General features: G+C 39.7%; 1 protein-coding gene across 1 annotated transcript in view; it reads right to left on the minus strand.

The window, feature by feature from the left end:
• Positions 1 to 385: 385 nt before the first annotated feature.
• The window catches only part of LOC127621638 (CD109 antigen-like), a 32,107-nt gene continuing 12,757 nt past the window's right edge, over positions 386 to 19,735 (minus strand). The window contains exons 14-33 of the mRNA XM_052095317.1: positions 19,115 to 19,291; positions 18,802 to 18,954; positions 18,242 to 18,331; positions 18,038 to 18,107; positions 16,878 to 16,983; positions 16,553 to 16,667; positions 16,335 to 16,448; positions 15,545 to 15,763; positions 13,191 to 13,332; positions 12,862 to 13,038; positions 12,701 to 12,782; positions 12,342 to 12,570; positions 11,306 to 11,477; positions 10,773 to 10,951; positions 7,458 to 7,616; positions 6,193 to 6,258; positions 5,178 to 5,314; positions 4,920 to 5,076; positions 3,194 to 3,296; positions 386 to 1,362 (exon numbers count right to left, since the gene is read on the minus strand). Coding sequence (XP_051951277.1) covers positions 1,160 to 1,362; positions 3,194 to 3,296; positions 4,920 to 5,076; positions 5,178 to 5,314; positions 6,193 to 6,258; positions 7,458 to 7,616; positions 10,773 to 10,951; positions 11,306 to 11,477; positions 12,342 to 12,570; positions 12,701 to 12,782; positions 12,862 to 13,038; positions 13,191 to 13,332; positions 15,545 to 15,763; positions 16,335 to 16,448; positions 16,553 to 16,667; positions 16,878 to 16,983; positions 18,038 to 18,107; positions 18,242 to 18,331; positions 18,802 to 18,954; positions 19,115 to 19,291 — 2,850 coding nt within the window. The 3' untranslated portion in view covers positions 386 to 1,159. The remainder of the gene's footprint in view (positions 1,363 to 3,193; positions 3,297 to 4,919; positions 5,077 to 5,177; positions 5,315 to 6,192; positions 6,259 to 7,457; positions 7,617 to 10,772; positions 10,952 to 11,305; positions 11,478 to 12,341; positions 12,571 to 12,700; positions 12,783 to 12,861; positions 13,039 to 13,190; positions 13,333 to 15,544; positions 15,764 to 16,334; positions 16,449 to 16,552; positions 16,668 to 16,877; positions 16,984 to 18,037; positions 18,108 to 18,241; positions 18,332 to 18,801; positions 18,955 to 19,114; positions 19,292 to 19,735) is intronic.

Genomic DNA, 19,735 nt, shown 5'->3' on the forward strand with positions numbered 1-19,735 from the left:
AAGAGCATGCTTAAGCTTGTTTTACGTAAATCATTGTATTCATGCATTTGTAAAAAAAAAAAATTCGAACAATTGTTACGTAAATTGTTGCATTCACACGTTTGCAAAACCAAGTTTAAACCCATTCTAACGTAAATCGTTACATTCGTGCATTTGTAAAACCATTTGTCCGCAAACCATTTTTATGTAAACTGTTGCATTCACGTTTTTAAAAGCATGCTTAAGCCCGTTTTTACATAAATCGTTGTATTCATGCATTTGTAAAAATACAAAAACGAATTGCAAACAATTATTATGTAAATTGTTGCATTCACGGTTTTATTTGTTTGCAAAGCATTCTTACATAAATTCTAACATTAATTTATTCGTGAATCATTCCTAGGAAAGTTATTGCATTCAAGTGTTCGTAAAAAACATACATTCGTAAACACATTTTTTCATAAAAAAACATTTTTATGTTGTATTTATGTTTGAAAAGCCATTAAATCAAAAAACAAATCATTCACAAATTTTTTTTTATTTAAACTGTCGCATTCATGTATTTGTATTTATTTATAAACCATTCTTAAGTAAATTGTTGCATTCATGTGTTCGTAAAACAATGTTAAAACCCATTCTTATGTAAATCATCATTCATGCATTTTTAAAACCAATTGTTCAAGAATCGTTCTTACATAAATTGGCACATTCATGTGTCTGCTGTAAATGATCTCTGTCATGTTTTTATTAAAATCATATAGTTAATATAATGGTTAAGAATGGACATAGGAATGACTTACGCAGAAGTTTGTTTGGCTTGTATTTCATGAGTCCATTTGACTTTGGGGGCCTTTGTTGCGACAGTTAATGTAAGAACTGCTTTATAAACAGATGTTTTTTTTAACAACACATGGATATGAATATTTATGTAACACTCGTTTTACTAAGACATAAAACTAAAAAAATATATCGTTATATATTTTAATTAGCTGGGATAGGCTCCAGCCCCCCGCGACCCTGTACACAGGATAAGCGGTTGACGATGGATGGATGGATGGATATATTTTAATTGTGTTCTGCTTGTGTTTCATGAATTGAATGAAAAGTCTATTGTATGGGAATTTAAAGATATGTCATCTTGCCAAACTGATTTCAGGCCTGTGTAAAGGGAAAACACTGATTAGTTGTAGATTGACAGGAGGATGAGGAGTGCTGTGGTAATGCCCAGAGTCAGTAGGTGATGTTGGTTAAATGAGGGCGTTCCATCGTGGTATACATCATGGATGTATTGAGCCCCACACTGAGAGCAATCTGACCCACACAGTGAACATACAGACATGTCCCGTCTTTTCTCTGATGTATAGGACCGCATGGTCTTCCGTCCTACAGAAGACAAGCAAATGGATTAAGGAGAAGACCGGAGATACATAGCATAACAGAGAAAAATAGGAGGTGCAAGTTTGAAATCGGGGAGGTTCGCCAATTACTGTTTGATATCAAAATATTTTTTGTGGAAAAAAAAAAAGGAAATATTCCTCTTCTGTCACTTACTCGACATTGTGTCGATGTAGTGACACTAGGGGTCTCTCTTGAGAGCCTCGGTTACCTCTTATCTTTGAGAAAAGGCCAATGAGAATTGGCGAACAGAATTTGCATGCCCCTCCCCCGGAGATATGGGTATAAAAGGAGGGAGGCGTGTGTCTGTTCAGACAGGTTTTGAGCTGAGGAGCCGAAAGTAAGGTCCTGGCAATTTCAGCAGCTTAGTACAGTGTTGTGGCAAGAGGGACACAATGTTACTTTCCCTCCATCAGGGAACGGAGGTTACGACAGTAACCAAGACTTTGCCATCTGTCAGTAACTCGACATTGTGTCGATGTCGACACTAGTGGTCCCTATTTAAAAATGCCACCTGGCCCTCCACTGGGGGATGGAGTGGTCTGAGCACCAGCTTCATGGCAGACATCTCTCTCCCTGGGTTGCCCATCTCAGGAGCATTTGGGAGCCTTCCAGGTCCGGGTGGAGGTCCATGAGACAGGGGGTGTCCGTCTCCTGTGGGGAGCTCTACGCTGGGGCTGAGAGCTGGGTCCGGGCTGGGTCAGAACTGCCTGGGATTTTACCGCTGCAGGGGGACGCCCTTGGCGAGCATTGGCCTTTTCTCAAAGATAAGAGGTAACCGAGGCTCTCAAGAGAGACCCCTAGTGTCACTATATTGACACAACGTCTCGTTCCCTCCATAAGGGACAGTAACCGAGACGTTTTATGCATTAAATAAAAATACAATGTTCACTTCTACTAAAGTTTGAAGTAAGCTTAAGTTCAGCTAAATGTTTCATAGTCCCTCCCATATTAAAATGTTTAAAGGAGTATTCCAGGTTCAATACAAGTTAAGCTCCATCGACAGCATTTGTGGCATAATGTTGAGTACAACAAAAAATATTTGGACTCATTTTCCTCCTTTTCTTTAAAAAAGCACAAATCTTAGGGGGCCTGGGTAGCTCAGCGAGTATTGATGCTGAGTACCACTCCTGGAGTCGCGAATTCGAATCCAGGGCATGCTGAGTGACTCCAGCCAGGTCTCCTAAGCAACCAAATTGGCCCAGTTGCTTGGAGGAGTCCTCGTGGTCGCGATTAGTGGTTCTCGCTCTCAATGGGGCATGTGGTAATTTGTGTGTGGATTGTGGAGAGTAGAATGAGTCTCCACATGCTGTGAGTCTCCGCGGTGTCATGCACAGTGAGCCACGTGATAAGATGCACGGATTGACGGTCTCAGAAGCAGAGACAACTGAGACTTGTCCTCCGCTACCCGGATTGAGGTGAGTAACCGCGCCACCACAAGGACCTACCAAGTAGTGGGAATTGGGCATTCCAAATTGGGGACAAAAAGGGATATAAAATACAATAAAAAAGCACAAATCTGGGTTACAGTGAGACAATGGAAGTGAATGGGGCCAATCTGCTAATGTGAAAATACTCACTGTTTCAAATGTATAGACACAAGACATAAACAATATACATGTTAACATGATTTTAGTGTGATCCCTTACTAACCTTTTTGTGGTAATCAACATTATTCAACAAAATTGATTGAGCCTAACTCGCATTGAACCTGAAATATTATTTATGTAAAACAAAATGTATATCTATAATGTTTAACGTGGAACATTAATAATGACCATTTTAATGGCTTTGCATTGTAAGAAATGAAAGGTCTTACGGGGCTCATAGTAGTCGTAGATGACGACCACTGCATTCTGAACACTGGCCACCTTGAAGTCCAGAAAGGTGGGTATTTCAACACACCTCTCAGATGTGGTGACCTGTAATGAGAGAGGACATGAGAACAATTGGAGATGTTCTTGTTCTTATAACAGTCAGAGTCTAAATATAGCTCTGGTGCATCCCAAATGTCTTGATCATCTTTGAGATGTTTCTATGCCTTGATTAGTGTCTTCCTGCGGTAAATTCCATTGAATGGACATGATTTGAAAAGGAACACACCTGTATATTAGTTGCATCCTCAGACGGCATGCCACAGACTGTTCATGGACCATGTGATTGCACATAAAAATATACAGGTACACAATAGTATGTCTGTATTTCTATCTGAACTACTGTATACACTGATGAGCCAAAACATTATGACCATTCACAGGTGAAGAATATAGCATTGCTTATCTCCTAACAAGTCCACATATCAAGGTCTGGGTAGATTAGATGATAAGTGAACAATCGGTTCTCGTAGTCAATGTGTTGAATGCAAAAGTAAAGATCTGAGCGACTTTGACAAGGGCCAAATTGTTATGGCCAGATGATTGGGTCAGAGCATCCCTGAAACGGTAAGGCTTGTAGGGTGCTCCAAGTCAGCAGTGGTGAGAACCTACCAACAGTGGTCCGAGGAGGGACAAACCTCAAACCGGCGACAGGGTGTTGGGTTCCCAAGGTTCATCAATGCACAAGGACAACGAAGGCTGTCCAGTCTAGTCCGAACCGACAGAAGGTCGGTTTTAATGATGGTAACAGGAGGAATGTGTCACAACACACAGTGCATCATATCTGCTGCGACCCCTTTCCAACATCAAAAGTGACCACAATGGGTACGTGAGCATCGGAACTGGACCTTGGAGCAGTGGAAGAAGGTCTCCTGGTCCGATGAGTCTTGTTTTCTTCTACATCACATGGACAACCATGTATGTGTGCTCCATTTACCTGGGGAAGTGATGGCACCAGGATGAACTGTTGGAAGACGACAAGCCGTTGGAGGGAGTGTGATGCTCTGGGCAATGTTCTGCTGGGAAACATTGGTCCCGACATTCATGTGGATGTCAATTTGGCATGTGCCACCTACCTAAACATCATAGCAGACCAATGGTATTGCCTGATGGCAGTGGCCTTTTCAGCAGGATAATGCACCCTGCCACACATTTTTCAGGAATGGTTTGAGGAAAATTATGAAGAGTTCAAGGTGTTGCCCTGGCCTCCAAATTCCCCAGATCTCAATCCGATTGCACATCTGTGGGATGTGCTGGACCAACAAGTCTCGGCAGATCCACGGCAGCTCCACCTCGCAACTTACAGGACTTGAAGGATCTGCTGCTAATGTCTTGGTGCCAGATACCACGGGACACCTTTAGGGGTCTTGTAGAGTCCATGCATCGGCTGGACGGCATTGTTTTGCCAGCACAGGGAGGACCAACAGCATATTAGGCATAACGTTTTTGGCTCATCTGTGTATTTCTATCCCTCACAGCCTCATTGTCATTCATTGAAACCAAACATGCCTTATAATTCGGCCTACAGTCATGATGCAAACCACAGAGTTTGTGGTTGTAAATATTAGGTATTATGTGTGTCCATGAGAGCTTGAGGTTGAATAAATGATGACAGAATTTTCATTTTTGGGTGAACTATTACTTTTAAGTAAGTAGCAAAGAGAAACCCACAGTGTTTAAGTATAGAATAGCTCGTCCTGGAGGTGTCTCTATTCTTCTGACCACATCGTCTGTGTGGATGGTGTCTTGTGCCAAGCTGAAGCCAGTTATTAAACCCACATCCAGTATGGCCATCCCTGTCTGATACAGGCCTTGGTCCTCCCTCAGACTTAAAGTAACAGGAAAAAAATTGAATTTCAACCCAAAATGTGAATTTTAATGACTATTTCAGTCTTATTTCTTTCTAACGGCAAAAAGCGAGGCACCTACCTGAAACAAATGTGAAGATTAACACGGAATGTGTCATTGTCCAACATGTCTACATACAAATAAAATGCATCATCTGTGTATACGTCACGACGTCTGAGTGACGTTCTCTGGCTGTTCGCGTAGTAGAACACAGAAAGCTAATAGAGTAAGAGATAGATAGAAAAGATGTATAATCATTAGTGTCATTCATATATATCTGTAGCACAATAATAGTGATGCTTGCCTTAGCAAACAACACTAAAAACTAAACAAGATAAAACATTTGTGCAGAACAGACTTTAGTGAGGCTTCTCAAAGCAGCTCAAGATGTTGTTGATGTCTCGCTGACAATAAAAACAGTGTCTGGCGTTGGTTTACGTGCTGCATGGCAGACAATCAAAGGTGTAAATACACATTCGGCCAAGAGAGAGAGAAAGGGGAGATCAGACTGGTGATGAAAACAAATTATTTTTCTCATTACGTATCTTTATGGGGCTTTCGGTTGTTATTCACAGCTGCGTTCAGTTGTAATACCTCACTGTTTAGGCCAGTGGTGGCACAGCGGTTAAGGCTCTGGATTACTGACCAAAATGTTGGTCAGGGGGTTCAAGCCCCAGCACTGCCAAGAGTAGGGATATGTGAAAACAACTGCATTTCATTGGCTCTGTAGCTGTACTCTGCACAATGACAATAAAGTTGTATTTTTATATATATTTTTTTCAGCAGCTCTGTGACAGAGAAGATATGTACACTACAATAATGTCATGTGATGTAATGCTGAATTTGTCATACCATATTTTACTTGTGTTGCAAGTTTGCAGTCGAATAGAATATAATGAGAGAAAAAGTGTACAATGCCACGATAATGCATTTGTCTGTTGTATTGCCTGCATTACAGACTGGCTGTTTATATGAGAGCGTGTAGTTAAAGGTATAGAAGTCATTTTTTGATATTGATATAAATTGATATTATAATTGGAAAAACCTAAAGTGTCATCAAGTATTCAGAGAGCTGTGTAATACATGTTTAACATACCTGAAATAGAGCAAAGCCTTTCCCTTCTGCCACCACCTGAATGTGAACCGGGTTCTCTGCCTCCATCTGTAAAGGCAAACATGACAAGGAAACTTCAGTTATCTTGAAGAATTACTGTAGTGTCATATTGAAGCTAGTTGGGCCTGTTTATTATGACCTCAGAGGAAAATGTTGCTGTATAGTGGCCAAACTGAAAAGGTCATCTCAAAGTTTATACAGTACGTGTTTTTCAGCTTCGGACAATTTCTTGTCTTAGCGGATGATTTTTATTAAAACAAACCGATTTCAGTTATTTTCCTTTTGTTATATGAAGAACATTTTAAATCTGAATAGGAAATTTCAATTTTGGCCATGTCCACACCAACATGTTTTCATTTGAAAACCATGTTTTGGCCTTCCGTCCACACTGAGACGGCGTATTTGTCCAGCGAAAACTGAGCTTTCCGAAAACGCTCTCCCAAGTGGATACATTTGAAAATGCAGTATTCTTGTTTCCGTGAAAACTGAGATATTCAAAAAACATGATGTATTTGGTTTTGTATAAGGGTAGTCATGTGATCCATTCAACACAAAACAATCAAGAATGCAGCCCATGTTGTAGCGGCATTGTTGTGCCTGTTATCGACTTTGATAGCATTATTAATGATAAATGATACAAAAGAGATACATTGTGCAACCTTCACATTGCATTCCTCCAAAGGTGATGGTAAGTTTACTCGTAATTGCTTTGCAGCGGCAAAACACGAGGACAATTGTGTTTCAGCCCATACGTGGAACATAAGCAGTAAGTGGATTTAAGTGGTTTTATACGCTTCAGTGTGGACGAGCAACTTTTGCAAAAATTTTTAAAATGGCAACATGGACGTAGTGTTTAAAAAAACAAAAACACACACACACTTTTCAATTTTGGGCGTAGCCTAAAACTGTAAAAACCCATCTTAAAAATATTGAAAAAAAAATCAGTGACCAATGCCAGCAGAGCTCCCATGCAAGGCGCTAGCCTGCCATTGGGAGCATCTTGGGGTTCAGTGTCTTGCCCAAGGACGCTTCGGCATGTGGAGTCATGTGGGCTGTGAATCGAACCACCAACCCTGCGATTAGCGGCCGACCCGCTCTACCATCTGAGCCACAGCCGCCCCTATGCATGAAAATGATTACGATTGTCCCACAGTTCTGGGACTTAATGTTAGTGGTTTGTTCAAATGCCTAACTCTAAGTATACTGTAAGCAATAGTAATAGTAATGTAGAGTTGTTATGTACTAACGGGCAGGTCTTGGCTCTGGTGCAGCAGGTAATTGGATCTGCTGATGCTGAAGATGGCCATGGTGCCGGTGGGGTTGTTGACTGTGATGGTGAGATCCATGTACTCAGAACTGCTGTATGTGGCGTACACCGAAAGAGCCTGTAACGCTACTACCGTATCCTGACAATGAAGACAAAAACAGAGTACAGACTTTATAATGATAGAGCTTCAGAACTGGAGGTGAAAATAAAAGCAGCTGAAAAGGAAAGTCATTTTTACAGGCTGAGCTTTGTAAAGATAACAATGGCAAACAGATTAATCGTTCACAATAAGACCAGGATAATAACGCGTTTTATGAAAGTAACTAGGGACAATTTTGATTCCGTGTTGATTTCAAGTGTAGAGGCGGATGTCATTAGATAATCTTTCTGTATTAATTACAGGTGTCCATGCATCTGTTTGCAGGTCCTTTAATCTTTAATACACACTCTGCCAAGCACTGCCATGACGGCACATATGCAGCAGGTTTATTGGCAAACACAGTAAGATGTTCTTCTCTGAGTCTCTTGGATTAAAGTGTTCTGCTTCAGATGTTATTTTAATGCTCTAATGAAAAAGAGGAGCTTAAAAATGAATGCAGGGTTTTAGCAAAGCTCACGTCCTGTCCTCACTGAAGTTATTGTTCCTGAAAGAAGACTTTCAGACCAGAGCCAAACACCCATTTAAATAAAGCAGGAGGGATTTTATAAAACTAAAAGGACATCTTACATCTGACCTAGATGGCCTTTCACACATCTTGATTTCCCATTTAAACATTCACATTATAATTGCGATTATTTTTGAACTGCAATATAATTTTTATGTTTTTAAACCTTGTGATTTTACCCATATCGTTCCAGAAAGGGTGTTCAAAAGCATACATCGGGTCTTTAGTGACCCGGGACCTCATTCCACACCCTGTACCTCATCCATTTTTTTGGAGTTGTGCCCACACCTCTTTAGTATTCCTCAATCTTACTCTTATTAATAGTGTAACGCTCACACAAAAAAAAATTAATAATGGCTTAAGTATCAAAAGTGTATAGGGTCATTAAATACCCTAGGTATGTAATTATTGTAAGTATAGGTTTTTCTTTGACTTGTTTTTGCACTTCTATAAATTATATATTTTATGATTATTTATTTATTTATTTATTTTTTGTTTATATTAGATAAATCGCACTAGACCATATCTGATTTCGATTTTATTTCGATTCATCATTCAGCCCTACTACTTGTTCAGTCAACTAGTCAACCACCCTGACCCACTCTTTTTTTCTCTCTCCCCTTTTCTCCCCAATTTGGAATGCCCAATTCCCAATGCACTCTAAGTCCTCGAGGAGGTGTAGTGACTCGCCTCAATCCGGGTGGTGGAGGACGAATCTCAGTTGCCTCCTGAGACCGTACATCTGTGCATCTCATCACGTTGCATGTTGAGTGCGTTACCACGGAGACAAAGATTAGTGGAGGCTTCATGCTATTCTCCACGGCATCCACGCACAACTCACCATGCGCCCCACCGAGAATGAACCACATTATAGCGACCACGATGAGGTTACCCAATGTGACTCTACCCTCCCTAGCAACCGGGCCAATTTGGTTGCTTAGGAGACCTGGCTGGAGTCACTCAGCACACCCTGGATTTGAACTCACAACTCCAGGTGTGATAGTCAGCGTCAATACTCGCTGAGCAACCCAGACCCCCTCGCGTTGACTTTCTGAATGAACTAACAACAATGGTCAATTACCAGTGTTCCGTATACACAGACATGTCATACATATTATACATGCTTTTGATTCAGTGATTGACTTGATTTACATTTGAAATTGCTATTTGATGAAGAAACAACATGGAAGTAAACTATAGCAAGTGTAACACATGAACAGAATAATTTGGTTATTGTCATTTGGGTGTACTACTGAAATTATTTCAACCCATCTACACCTATTCTCTTATGTAAATAAGTAAAGTCCAGGGGGGTAATCAGGACTCGAGTCTGGAGCTCAGAGCCCTCCAGTATAAGGACTGCAAGCCAAATAGTTTTACTGTTTCAACATAAGATTATATTAACATACTAACTACTGAATTTCTGGGTATTTATCTGGGTACTATCATGAGCCTCATGTGTGTTTAGAGTGTGTGTTATATGCTGACCCCATTTACATGCAGACATGCTATAGACAGCTGTTAGCGAGTTCAGACTATTTATATATTTAATTAAATCAAAGCCTATCCTATATTAGATAATCGCACTAGACCATATCTGATTTCGATTTTATTTTGATTAATCTTTCAGCCCTACTACTTGTTCAGTCAACTAGTCAACCATCCTGACCCACTCTCAATTTCTCTCTCCCCTTTTCTCCCCAAGCTGGAATGCCCAATACCCAATGCACTCTAAATCCTCATGGTGGTGTAGTGACTCGCCTCAATCTGGGTGGCGGAGGACGAATCTCATTTGCCTTCGTGTCTGAGACAGTCAATTTGTGCATCTTATCGTGAGTCTTGTTGAGCGTGTTACCGTGGAGAGCTGCCAAAACTTACCACGCACCCCACCAAGAGCAAGAACCACATTAGGGTGACCACAAGGAGGTTAACCCAACATGACCCTACCCACCCTAGCAACCGGGCCAATTGGTTGCTTAGGAAGCCTGACTGGACTCACTCAGCACGCCCTGGATTCAAACTTGTGACTCCAGGTCTGGTAGTCAGTTCTTTTACATGCTGAGCTACCCAGACCCCCCCGCCTGACCCATTCCTAATCAAAAGGAGAATCTTTCTAAACGTTCAGCCATTGTGTCCCATATAAACAAACGTTATCTCTTGTGACCTGAGCTTCTCCCCACAAAGAATATGCATACTTCCCTAGTATATATTATGTCAAAAGCATTACGTCAATATAGCAGTATTTCCGAATCCTCAGTATTCAACAGTATGCTAAAATGCACAGATGACCTACTGCATCTGAAAGGGTTCTGAAGTGCACATACACTGGACCATTTAACTATCCCTTAATCCTACAGGAGCTGAGATGATGTAAAACAAAATGGTATTTTTCCAATGTAATTTGCCAAGAAATTACGTCAATGGTAGTTGTTACTACATTAGCTATTTTGGCACGGGACAATGCACACGTTCACAGGTGAATTATGTCTGGAAATGTATTCATACTACACACCTGCATACCTAAAGAACATAGTTTATTAATGGATGAGAAGTATCTTCATCAAATGCAGTACATACTCTGTCAGTACACAAATTCTGATGCAGCTTATGTTTGAGTGAGATGCAGCTACCTGAGTGGATCCATATCCACCAAGATGGTTCCTCTGTTGGCTCAGCCATTTCATTAGACTGAAACCGTCATAGATTTGTGCCTGTCTGTGCATGGACAGCAGTACGTAGGCAGACATCTCGATGTCCGCTGAGCGAGGTGGCCAAGAATCTAACAAAGAGTTCCAAAATGGCACTCCATCTGAAAGCCACAAAATGCAGGATGGACTGCTGTTTAAAGGAATAGTTCACACAAAAATGAACATTAATCGTTTACTCTTATGTTCCAAACCCATATGACATTCTTTCTTCTATGGAATACAAAAGGAGATGTTAGGCAGAATGTTAGTCTGAGTCACCATTGACTTGTTTAATTGTATGGAAAAAAGATGCACTGAACGTGAATGGTGACCGAGGCTAACATACGGCCTAACATCTCCTTTTGTATTCCATAGAAGAAGAAATAAGTCATGTAGGTGTATAATAAAAATGAAACTGCAGGACTAGAATGGCATTGACTGTTTCATAGTATATGAACTATATAGAGGATATTTACCCCTAATGAGCGCTCTGTTCATCAGCTCTTTGAGGGCAGATGGAGCAGCGCTGCTGTTGGCCAGTGACAGCGCATACGTGACCAGACACAGACTGTAGTTACTGGAGATGCCCTGAGCCAGTCGAGACGTCATGAAACTCAACGCAGACGACACACTACCTTCATATGTACTCTACCAAGAGAAAAATACACACAATTAGTATTTTATTTATCTCTGTATCTATCTATCCATCCATCCATCCACACTGTAAAAAATACATGTATAAAATACAGTATATTTTAACATTAATTTCACAGTTTGTACCAAAAGTGTAAAATTCCCCTAAAAATACATTTAACATTATACATTTACATTTTCAACAAATATTGCACATTAAAACATTTTTTTTTTACTTAAACAGTTTTGTTTTGAACTTTATTTGACGCTATATTAGCAACAAAAAATACTGCGTTTATGCTGTACACATAATATGAAGAAATTTTACTTAGTAAACTCCAAAGTAAAATTAATTTTTGCTGCTCATTCAATTTACTTAGTGAAATACACTTACTGTAGAAATGGAAAATGTTAGTTTAGTTAATCCATTTGTGTTGGGAACTGTAAAATATGTCTGTCATTAACAGAAAAATGATGTAAAAATGCTACAGTAAAAAAGCATTGGTTACCAGGTAGTTACTTTAGCATATACACTAAAATTATAATATATTTAATAAGATGATACATGTAATCTTACAGTAAAAAAAAATAAAAATAAAAAACATTTAAGATGTAAAAGTACTTTATAATTAACTATTTCTTCGATTTTGTGTCTATCTGTCTGTCTGTCTGTCTGTCTGTCTGTCTGTCTGTCTGTCTGTCTGTCCATCACAAATTTCTTTGCATGTAAAGTTTGGTTTTCCACCAAACTCTTAAAAACCAATACTTCACAGGTCAAATCCAAATAAGAAGCCACAGATTGCAAAAAATTAGCAGTTTAGCAAAATATCAGAATAATTCAGTTCATTATCTGTCAGTAATTGATCACACTGCACTCACTCTGTAGTCATCATCCTCTAGAAGTGCTATGAGGACGTATGCAGTGAGTGAAACAGGTCCATCCAAACCTCCCTGGAGTTCTGTGTGGATGACATGACCTGGCTCTCGGAACGACCCGTCAGGCTCCTGCTGAGTCACCAGCCACGCAGCTGTCCTCTGCACCAATGTTGGCTCAATGGAGATGAAGGTACGAGCCTGGAGAAAACATCTCAACACGAACGCTGATAACCTGATTACCACAAAACACCACACGAACAAACCACAGATCACTCATAAGCTACATTTGTGTATCATTTTATGACTGAATCATTTTTGGTTGAACTACCCCTTTTGTCACGTGCATATAATTTGATATGTACCATGTGCTTCCAGAGTAATCACTGTCCCCAAAAGCACTGAAGGAGCCGTCAAGCCTCTGATAGGACAGTTCACACTCATATGCTGCAATCAAACAAAACAGATGTGTCAAAAGACAATGAGATCTTCTGTTTGTCTCTGGACTATAAATCACAACTCTTACCTTCCATCATGTAGCTCATTGCCCTGCTTCCGGTCTGTTCTTCCACCTGTCCTGTGCTCCTTAGGTATTGGAGAACATAAATATTTGGAGCAAAATGGATCATGTTCTGCTCGCCACAACCATAAGGCATCTGAATGAGCGAGTCCAGATTGCCCATGGATGGACCCAGAATGTCACCTTCACAACCACGCGGATACAAATAGGGAATGGTTTGATTATAATGCCTTGAATATGCTAAAGCAGCATGATAATAGTCAGAAATCCTCTTGGGTTAGAAATATCATAAACTCACAGAACTGTTAAAATGTGGGGAAACTGACTGGACATACCAACAGCAGACACATGGGCTCTCTGACTGCCGGGTACCACATCTGCAGGAAAACTGAACTCCATCGATCTAGACAGCGCTTTCTCCTCATGTAAGAACTCCAGAAACAACGTTTGAGTGAACAACTGCTCCATTCCTTCTGGCTAAAGAGAAATAAATCCACAAAAAGACTTAAGAGGGATTTTCCACTGTCCCAGATGGCTTTCATTTGACATTTTAGTTGTCATCACACTATTTATAAGACAAGCATTCAGCTCTCCAAAGCTTTTACTTTTACCTTCTACAATACTTTTAAGACTAGATATTAAATTGGGTGTATCTCAAGACAAACTAGTCAAGAACATGCCTATGTCATATTTTACTTCAAAAATGAAATACAATTTATTATATGATATTATATTTTTTTAAATAATATATATATATATAATTTTTTTAGCATTGTGACATTATTTTCATTTCTGTAAATTCAAAAGGAAAAGTACATTATTTAAATTGTATATACAGGTGAAACTCGAAAAATTAGAATATCGTGCAAAAGTTCATTAATTTCAGTAATTCAACTTAAAAGGTGAAACTAATATATTATATAGACTCATTACAAGCAAAGTAAGATATTTCAAGCCTTTATTTGATATAATTTTTATGATTATGGCTTACAGCTTATGAAAACCCCAAATTCAGAATCTCAGAAAATTAGAATATTACATGAAATAAAAAAAAAAAGGATTTTAAATACAGAAGTGTCGGCCCTCTGAAAAGTATAATCATGCATATGTACTCAGTACTTGGTTTGGGCCCCTTTTGCATTAATTACTGCCTCAATGCGGCGTGGCATGGATGCTATCAGCCTGTGGCACTGCTGAGGTGTTATGGAAGACCAAGATGCTTCAATAGCGGCCTTCAGCTCTTCTGCATTGTTTGGTCTCATGTCTCTCATTTTTCTCTTGGCAATGCCCCATAGATTCTCTATGGGGTTCAGGTCAGGCGAGTTTGCTGGCCAATCAAGCACAGTAATACCATGGTCACTGAACCAGGTTTTGGTACTTTTGGCAGTGTGGGCAGGTGCCAAGTCCTGCTGGAAAATGAAGTCAGCATCTCCATAAAGCTTGTCTGCTGAAGGAAGCATGAAGTGCTCTAAAATGTCCCGGTAGAGGGCTGCGTCGACTCTGGACTTAATAAAGCACAGTGGACCAACACCAGCCGATGACATGGCTCCCCAAACCAACACAGACTGTGGAAACTTCACACTGGACTTCAAGCATCTTGGATTGTGTGCCTCTCCATTCTTCCTCCAGACTCTGGGACCTTGGTTTCCAAATGAGATGCAAAATTTGCTCTCATCAGAAAAGAGGACTTTGGACCACTGAGCAACAGACCAGTTCTTTTTTTCTTTAGCCCAGGTAAGACGTTTGACATTTGAAGCCCATGTCCAGGACCCGTCTGTGTGTGGTGGCTCTTGATGCAGTAACTCCAGCCTCAGTCCACTCCTTGTGAAGCTCCCCACACATTTGAATGGCCTTTTCCTGACAATCCTCTCCAGGCTACGGTCATCCCTGCTGCTTGTGCACCTTTTTCTTCCACACTTTTCCCTTCCACTTAACTTTCTATTAATGTGCTTTGATACAGCACTTTGAGAACATCCAACTTCTTTTGCAATTACCTTTTGAGGCTTTCCCTCCTTGTGGAGGGTGTCAATGATGGTTTTCTGCACAACTGTCAGGTCAGCAGTCTTCCCCATGATTGTGAATTCAACTGAACCAGACTGAGAGACCATTTAAAGGCTCAGGAACCCTTTGCAGGTGTTTAGCTGATTAGAGTGTGACACTTTGAGCCTACAATACTGAACCTTTTCACAATATTCTAATTTTCTGAGATTCTGAATTTGGGGTTTTCATAAGCTGTAAGCCATAATCATCAAAATTATATCAAATAAAGGCTTGAAATATCTTACTTTGCTTGTAATGAGTCTATATAATATATTAGTTTCACCTTTTAAGTTGAATTACTGAAATTAATGAACTTTTGCACGATATTCTAATTTTTCGAGTTTCACCTGTATGTAAAGAGCTACTATTTAATATTAATATTTAAATATTTAAATGTAATCTATTAGTGTAATAAATCATGGGGGTATGTATAATTGTCATTAAAATAATAATTCCACTGTGCCAGAAATCGTAAAAAAAAAATTATAATAATCTGGTCACACAAATACTCTTAATTTTCAGTTTGCAAAATATAATTTTTTATTTAATTTTTCAGATTTTGGGGTGAAATATGACCTTAACATGTTTTATGTGAGACTTCTTAGGTTAATTAGACTCATTTGCAAATAGTCATTTTTCAGATGATCACCTTGACAAGAAGTGTTTGGTAGACTAAGTCTGAGCTGTAGATGGATGTAGCTTTCACAGTGATGGGGATCTCTCCCAGTACAGTTGCTCTGATGGGGAATAAAATGGATGTAACATCCTGACTCAACACTGAGACTTTCCTCACATGGGCCAGAAAAATTTCTTCATCGTCAGCAGCCACAAACTCAAACATCTCACTCTCTGCAACAACAACCAACACCTGTGACAGGGGGGGAAATGAAGAGAGCAAATAGTTACAGGTGATAGTATACCTGATACAAGTTCATTCCACCTTGACTAACCTGATATTCAAAGAACAGTGCACCAAAAAATGAACATTAAAAGTTGTCCATAAACCTCATGCACTGCATTGTCATGCGATAGCTTTGCGTGAGGAACAGACATTTCCGTCCTTAAATCATTTCTAGTGAATAATGACCTAAATTTAGGTCTGTTCCTCACACAAAGCTATCATATGGTTTCAGAAGACTTGAAATATAGCACAAAAGTCATATGGACTATTTTTGGTTTTATTTAGCGCTTCACTGTATGCTTTCATTGCATGAACATTCTTCAAAACATCTCCTTTTCTGTTCCATGTCATGCAGGTTTGGAACAACATGAGGGTAAGTAAATGATTACAGAACTTACATTTCTGGGTGATCAATTCCTTTAACTGTGCTAACCTCTAAGTATTCTCACAGGTATGTTTTCTAGTATCATTCTAGATGTTGATGTATTAGTAAATGACACCTACAATATATCAACTATTTTACAAACACAAATCTCACTTCCAAATCCACATCCATATAGTTGAATAAATAGACTTCCAGAAGCAGCAGTTCTCCACGGATGAGAAACGGCGGGAGATTTAGAGACAGGAAGAATTCCTTGAACACGGTCAGCTGGGAAAGACACTTGTTTTTATTAATCATTATCTTTGGAACTCTATTATATATAATGTATATACCAATAATCAGTTATATATACACTGTAAATGATGCATTACCTCTACAGGAGCGCTGATGCCTAAGCCAAGATTCTCTGACATCACAATGCCAAAAGCCATCCAAGAGGTCATGCTGTCTGGTACGGTAAACGGAAAAGAAGCTGAGGTGGAATCGCTGCAACATGAACAAACACAGAGAATGTTATTTCTCAGGAGACTTTATGGTGTCCTCAGTTAAGTCTCATATTAATTGAATCAAGTCTCCATTCACTCTCAATTTAATTGCTGTCTAGGAGGTTAAGTTAAGTGATCACCTTTGTGATTTCTTGTTAATCCTATCATAAAATAGACAAATTGGTGGACCAACATATTTCCTCCCTTTTACCTCATATTAGCATCCATCCAGATCCATGTTTCAGGGAAGTGTTTTCTCTCTTGTGGTTCTTCAAACATCCCGTCTGCATGCTGAGTCTGAAACAGTTCTTCCCCTGCTGTGGAGCACATGAGCGTTAGTGACAAAATGATTATTAATGATTCTAATAGACACAAACACGAGTAGAATTCCAATTCCATGACAGAAGAAACCTTTTTGCTCTGGATCGTCAGTGTTTTCCTTGTTATTTTTATATATAGAGAATTTAAAACTCATTCTCCGGATTAATTAATATATTTTGGCATTTTGAAATAATTATCTTGGCAAATAAGTTTTTTTTTTTTTTTTTTTACCTCAGATGTCACTATAGGCTACTAAAATGTAGTTAACCCCCACTGGGGTCCCCCAGTGGGGTCCCCAAATCGCCCCCAATGCTAACCGCCGCGGCCTCATATCCGTAGGTAGAAGGACCGAGGTTGAGAGCCGCTGGGGTGGTCATGACCACAACGTTGCCATCGTCATGTTCTCGCAATGAGGACATGACCCATCCACAAACGATGTCTCCGCATGGGCAACACCCAAGCACGTGAGACAGCGGTCGTGGCATCTGAAGTGGAGAGATAGCGACCGCAACAAGGAATTATACACAGATGGAAAGGCATCTTTAAAAAGACGCTCCATCAGTGCCACACTTTTAGTAGGAAATATTATCTTTTATTAGGAAGAATATACTCTTTTAGCTGCTGAAGCACCCAGGGGTGTTCTCTGCACACCACCAGGGCAAGAGGGGGAGAAACCGCAAATCCAAAAGCTTGGTTTTCAGAGGTGAATGGATCAGCAGAGGAATTCAGCTCACAGAACACAACCGCTCGGCTCCGAAGAAACAATCTGAATGAGTGGTTGCAAGCCAGCTCCTTTTATACCTGCATGCAAATTCCACTCGCCAATTCCCATTGGCCTTTTCTCAAAGATCAGAGATCGACTCAACGTCGAGAGAGTGACAGATAGGGAACATCCTGTTTAATTCTAATGGTCATGAAAAACTAAAAATTGACTGTTTTTGATGCAAGAAATCTTGACTACTAACATTATAAGTTAGTAAATCTTACAAAAGTGTAGAATACGGCCTCTTTAACTCTTAGTGTTTTACCAAATTTAGCCTTAACACTTACGGAATGCAGGGATCAATTTACTCGTCTCCAGATTCAGTCTGGCATCTGTCAAAACCGTGACACCGCAATTCTGCAGAGTGAAACACAATAACTGTAAACTCATTTCTGTGCTCTTATCGGTGTGCATACAAATGGACAAGAGATCCATGTATTGTGCCTGAGATTAAATCAAGGCATCGGATGACATGGATGTATCTGATCTACCATGAATATAGAGTATGGATCTCCCATTTTCATGCCACTGTAATCTGTCTGGGTCACTTCACTGCTGTACGCCATAAATTCCTCCAGCACCTAGAAAACAACAACAAAAAGCTCTTGATTGCAGATCTTGTATCAGTTTTATGGCTCTCTTTGTATAACTAACATAATATGAATAGGACCGTTCCAAAGTCTTTGATTCGCCATTATAAGCTGCTACTTTTGTCAACAACAAACCAAACAACAGAATGGAGTCTGTATTATTTAAACCTGTTCACCAAGTTCTGGAAAACACTCTTAAGTTTCCTCTTATTGTCTTGAAATGAAACTTGGGTGTGGTATCAGTGTTTGGTTACAAAGGGAATAACAATGAAAAACCAGGACTAAATCTCAAAAGGTGATTTTCCACACATAAAAATTCAAAAACCCGAATGAGATAAGACATCTGGGGTGAAACTCGGAAAACAAAGGATCTTAAAATCCCTTTGGACCTCCGTGTTGTCTGTTGTTGAGCATTCTGTAAAGTGTGAATGAAATAAAGACGTGGTATAAGGCCGTGTTACCGTCGTCTCTGTGATGCCATTGTCTGTTTTGGAGTCCAGCGTTCCCTTGTCTACCACCAGAATTCCCACTAGAGATCCAGGCTCGGACACAGAGACAGAGAGAGACACAGAGTCTGCTGGTTCTGCACGGTCCTGACTCCAGCTCAGAGATACCTGAGTTACATAAACACATTTTATATCATTTAGATTTCACGTGATGCATAATTCATACATTTGGGGCTTGCTAATATTTATTTTTCTATTGCTAATATTTTATATTCAGTTTGTACATTTGTGAATGTTCTGCGATGTTACTGTTGTCCTGAACTCTTACGGTGTTTCTTAGGACTTGTGTGAATGTCACTTGTAGAGCATCATTCACAATCTCTCCATCTGGAAGTGTGTAGTACACCAGAACACAAGCTGATGGAGTCCAGGAGTGATCAGTACTCAAGCTGAAGGAGAGGGAATCTAACGTTCCAGCATCCACCACTTGACCACGGGACATCACCTACAAAACAGATATTTATTAAGATATTTAAGTGGAAAGCTACCAAAATCACAGCATCCTTCTCAGAAAACCATGCCATTCATGTGCAAAGTGTGTCACCCTGACTTATGATTTTTAATAACAGGACAACTCTAGTCACGTTATTTGATAGATTTAAATCCAATTTAAATCTAAATGAATATTACTTCAATTGAAATTGAATTTGTCTGTGTTTCTGAACTTTTAGTTCTTGTAATGGGAAAAAAGTCAAAGCGATCTATTTTTTTAAGAAAAATATTGTTCTTGGCACAAATCACAAAAATGCGGTGTGGTGTAAAAAAAACATCTTACAGATGTAAACGTCTGAGTGATGTACGCGTGCTATCAGGAAAGCATATAGATTCCAAACTTACTGTGTGACGGCTGAAATTATCTAGAAATTTAGGGTTCGCGAAAGTATCAATA

This window comes from Xyrauchen texanus, chromosome 28 (genome assembly GCF_025860055.1).
Source record: "Xyrauchen texanus isolate HMW12.3.18 chromosome 28, RBS_HiC_50CHRs, whole genome shotgun sequence".
NCBI classification, from domain to species: Eukaryota; Metazoa; Chordata; class Actinopteri; order Cypriniformes; family Catostomidae; genus Xyrauchen; species Xyrauchen texanus.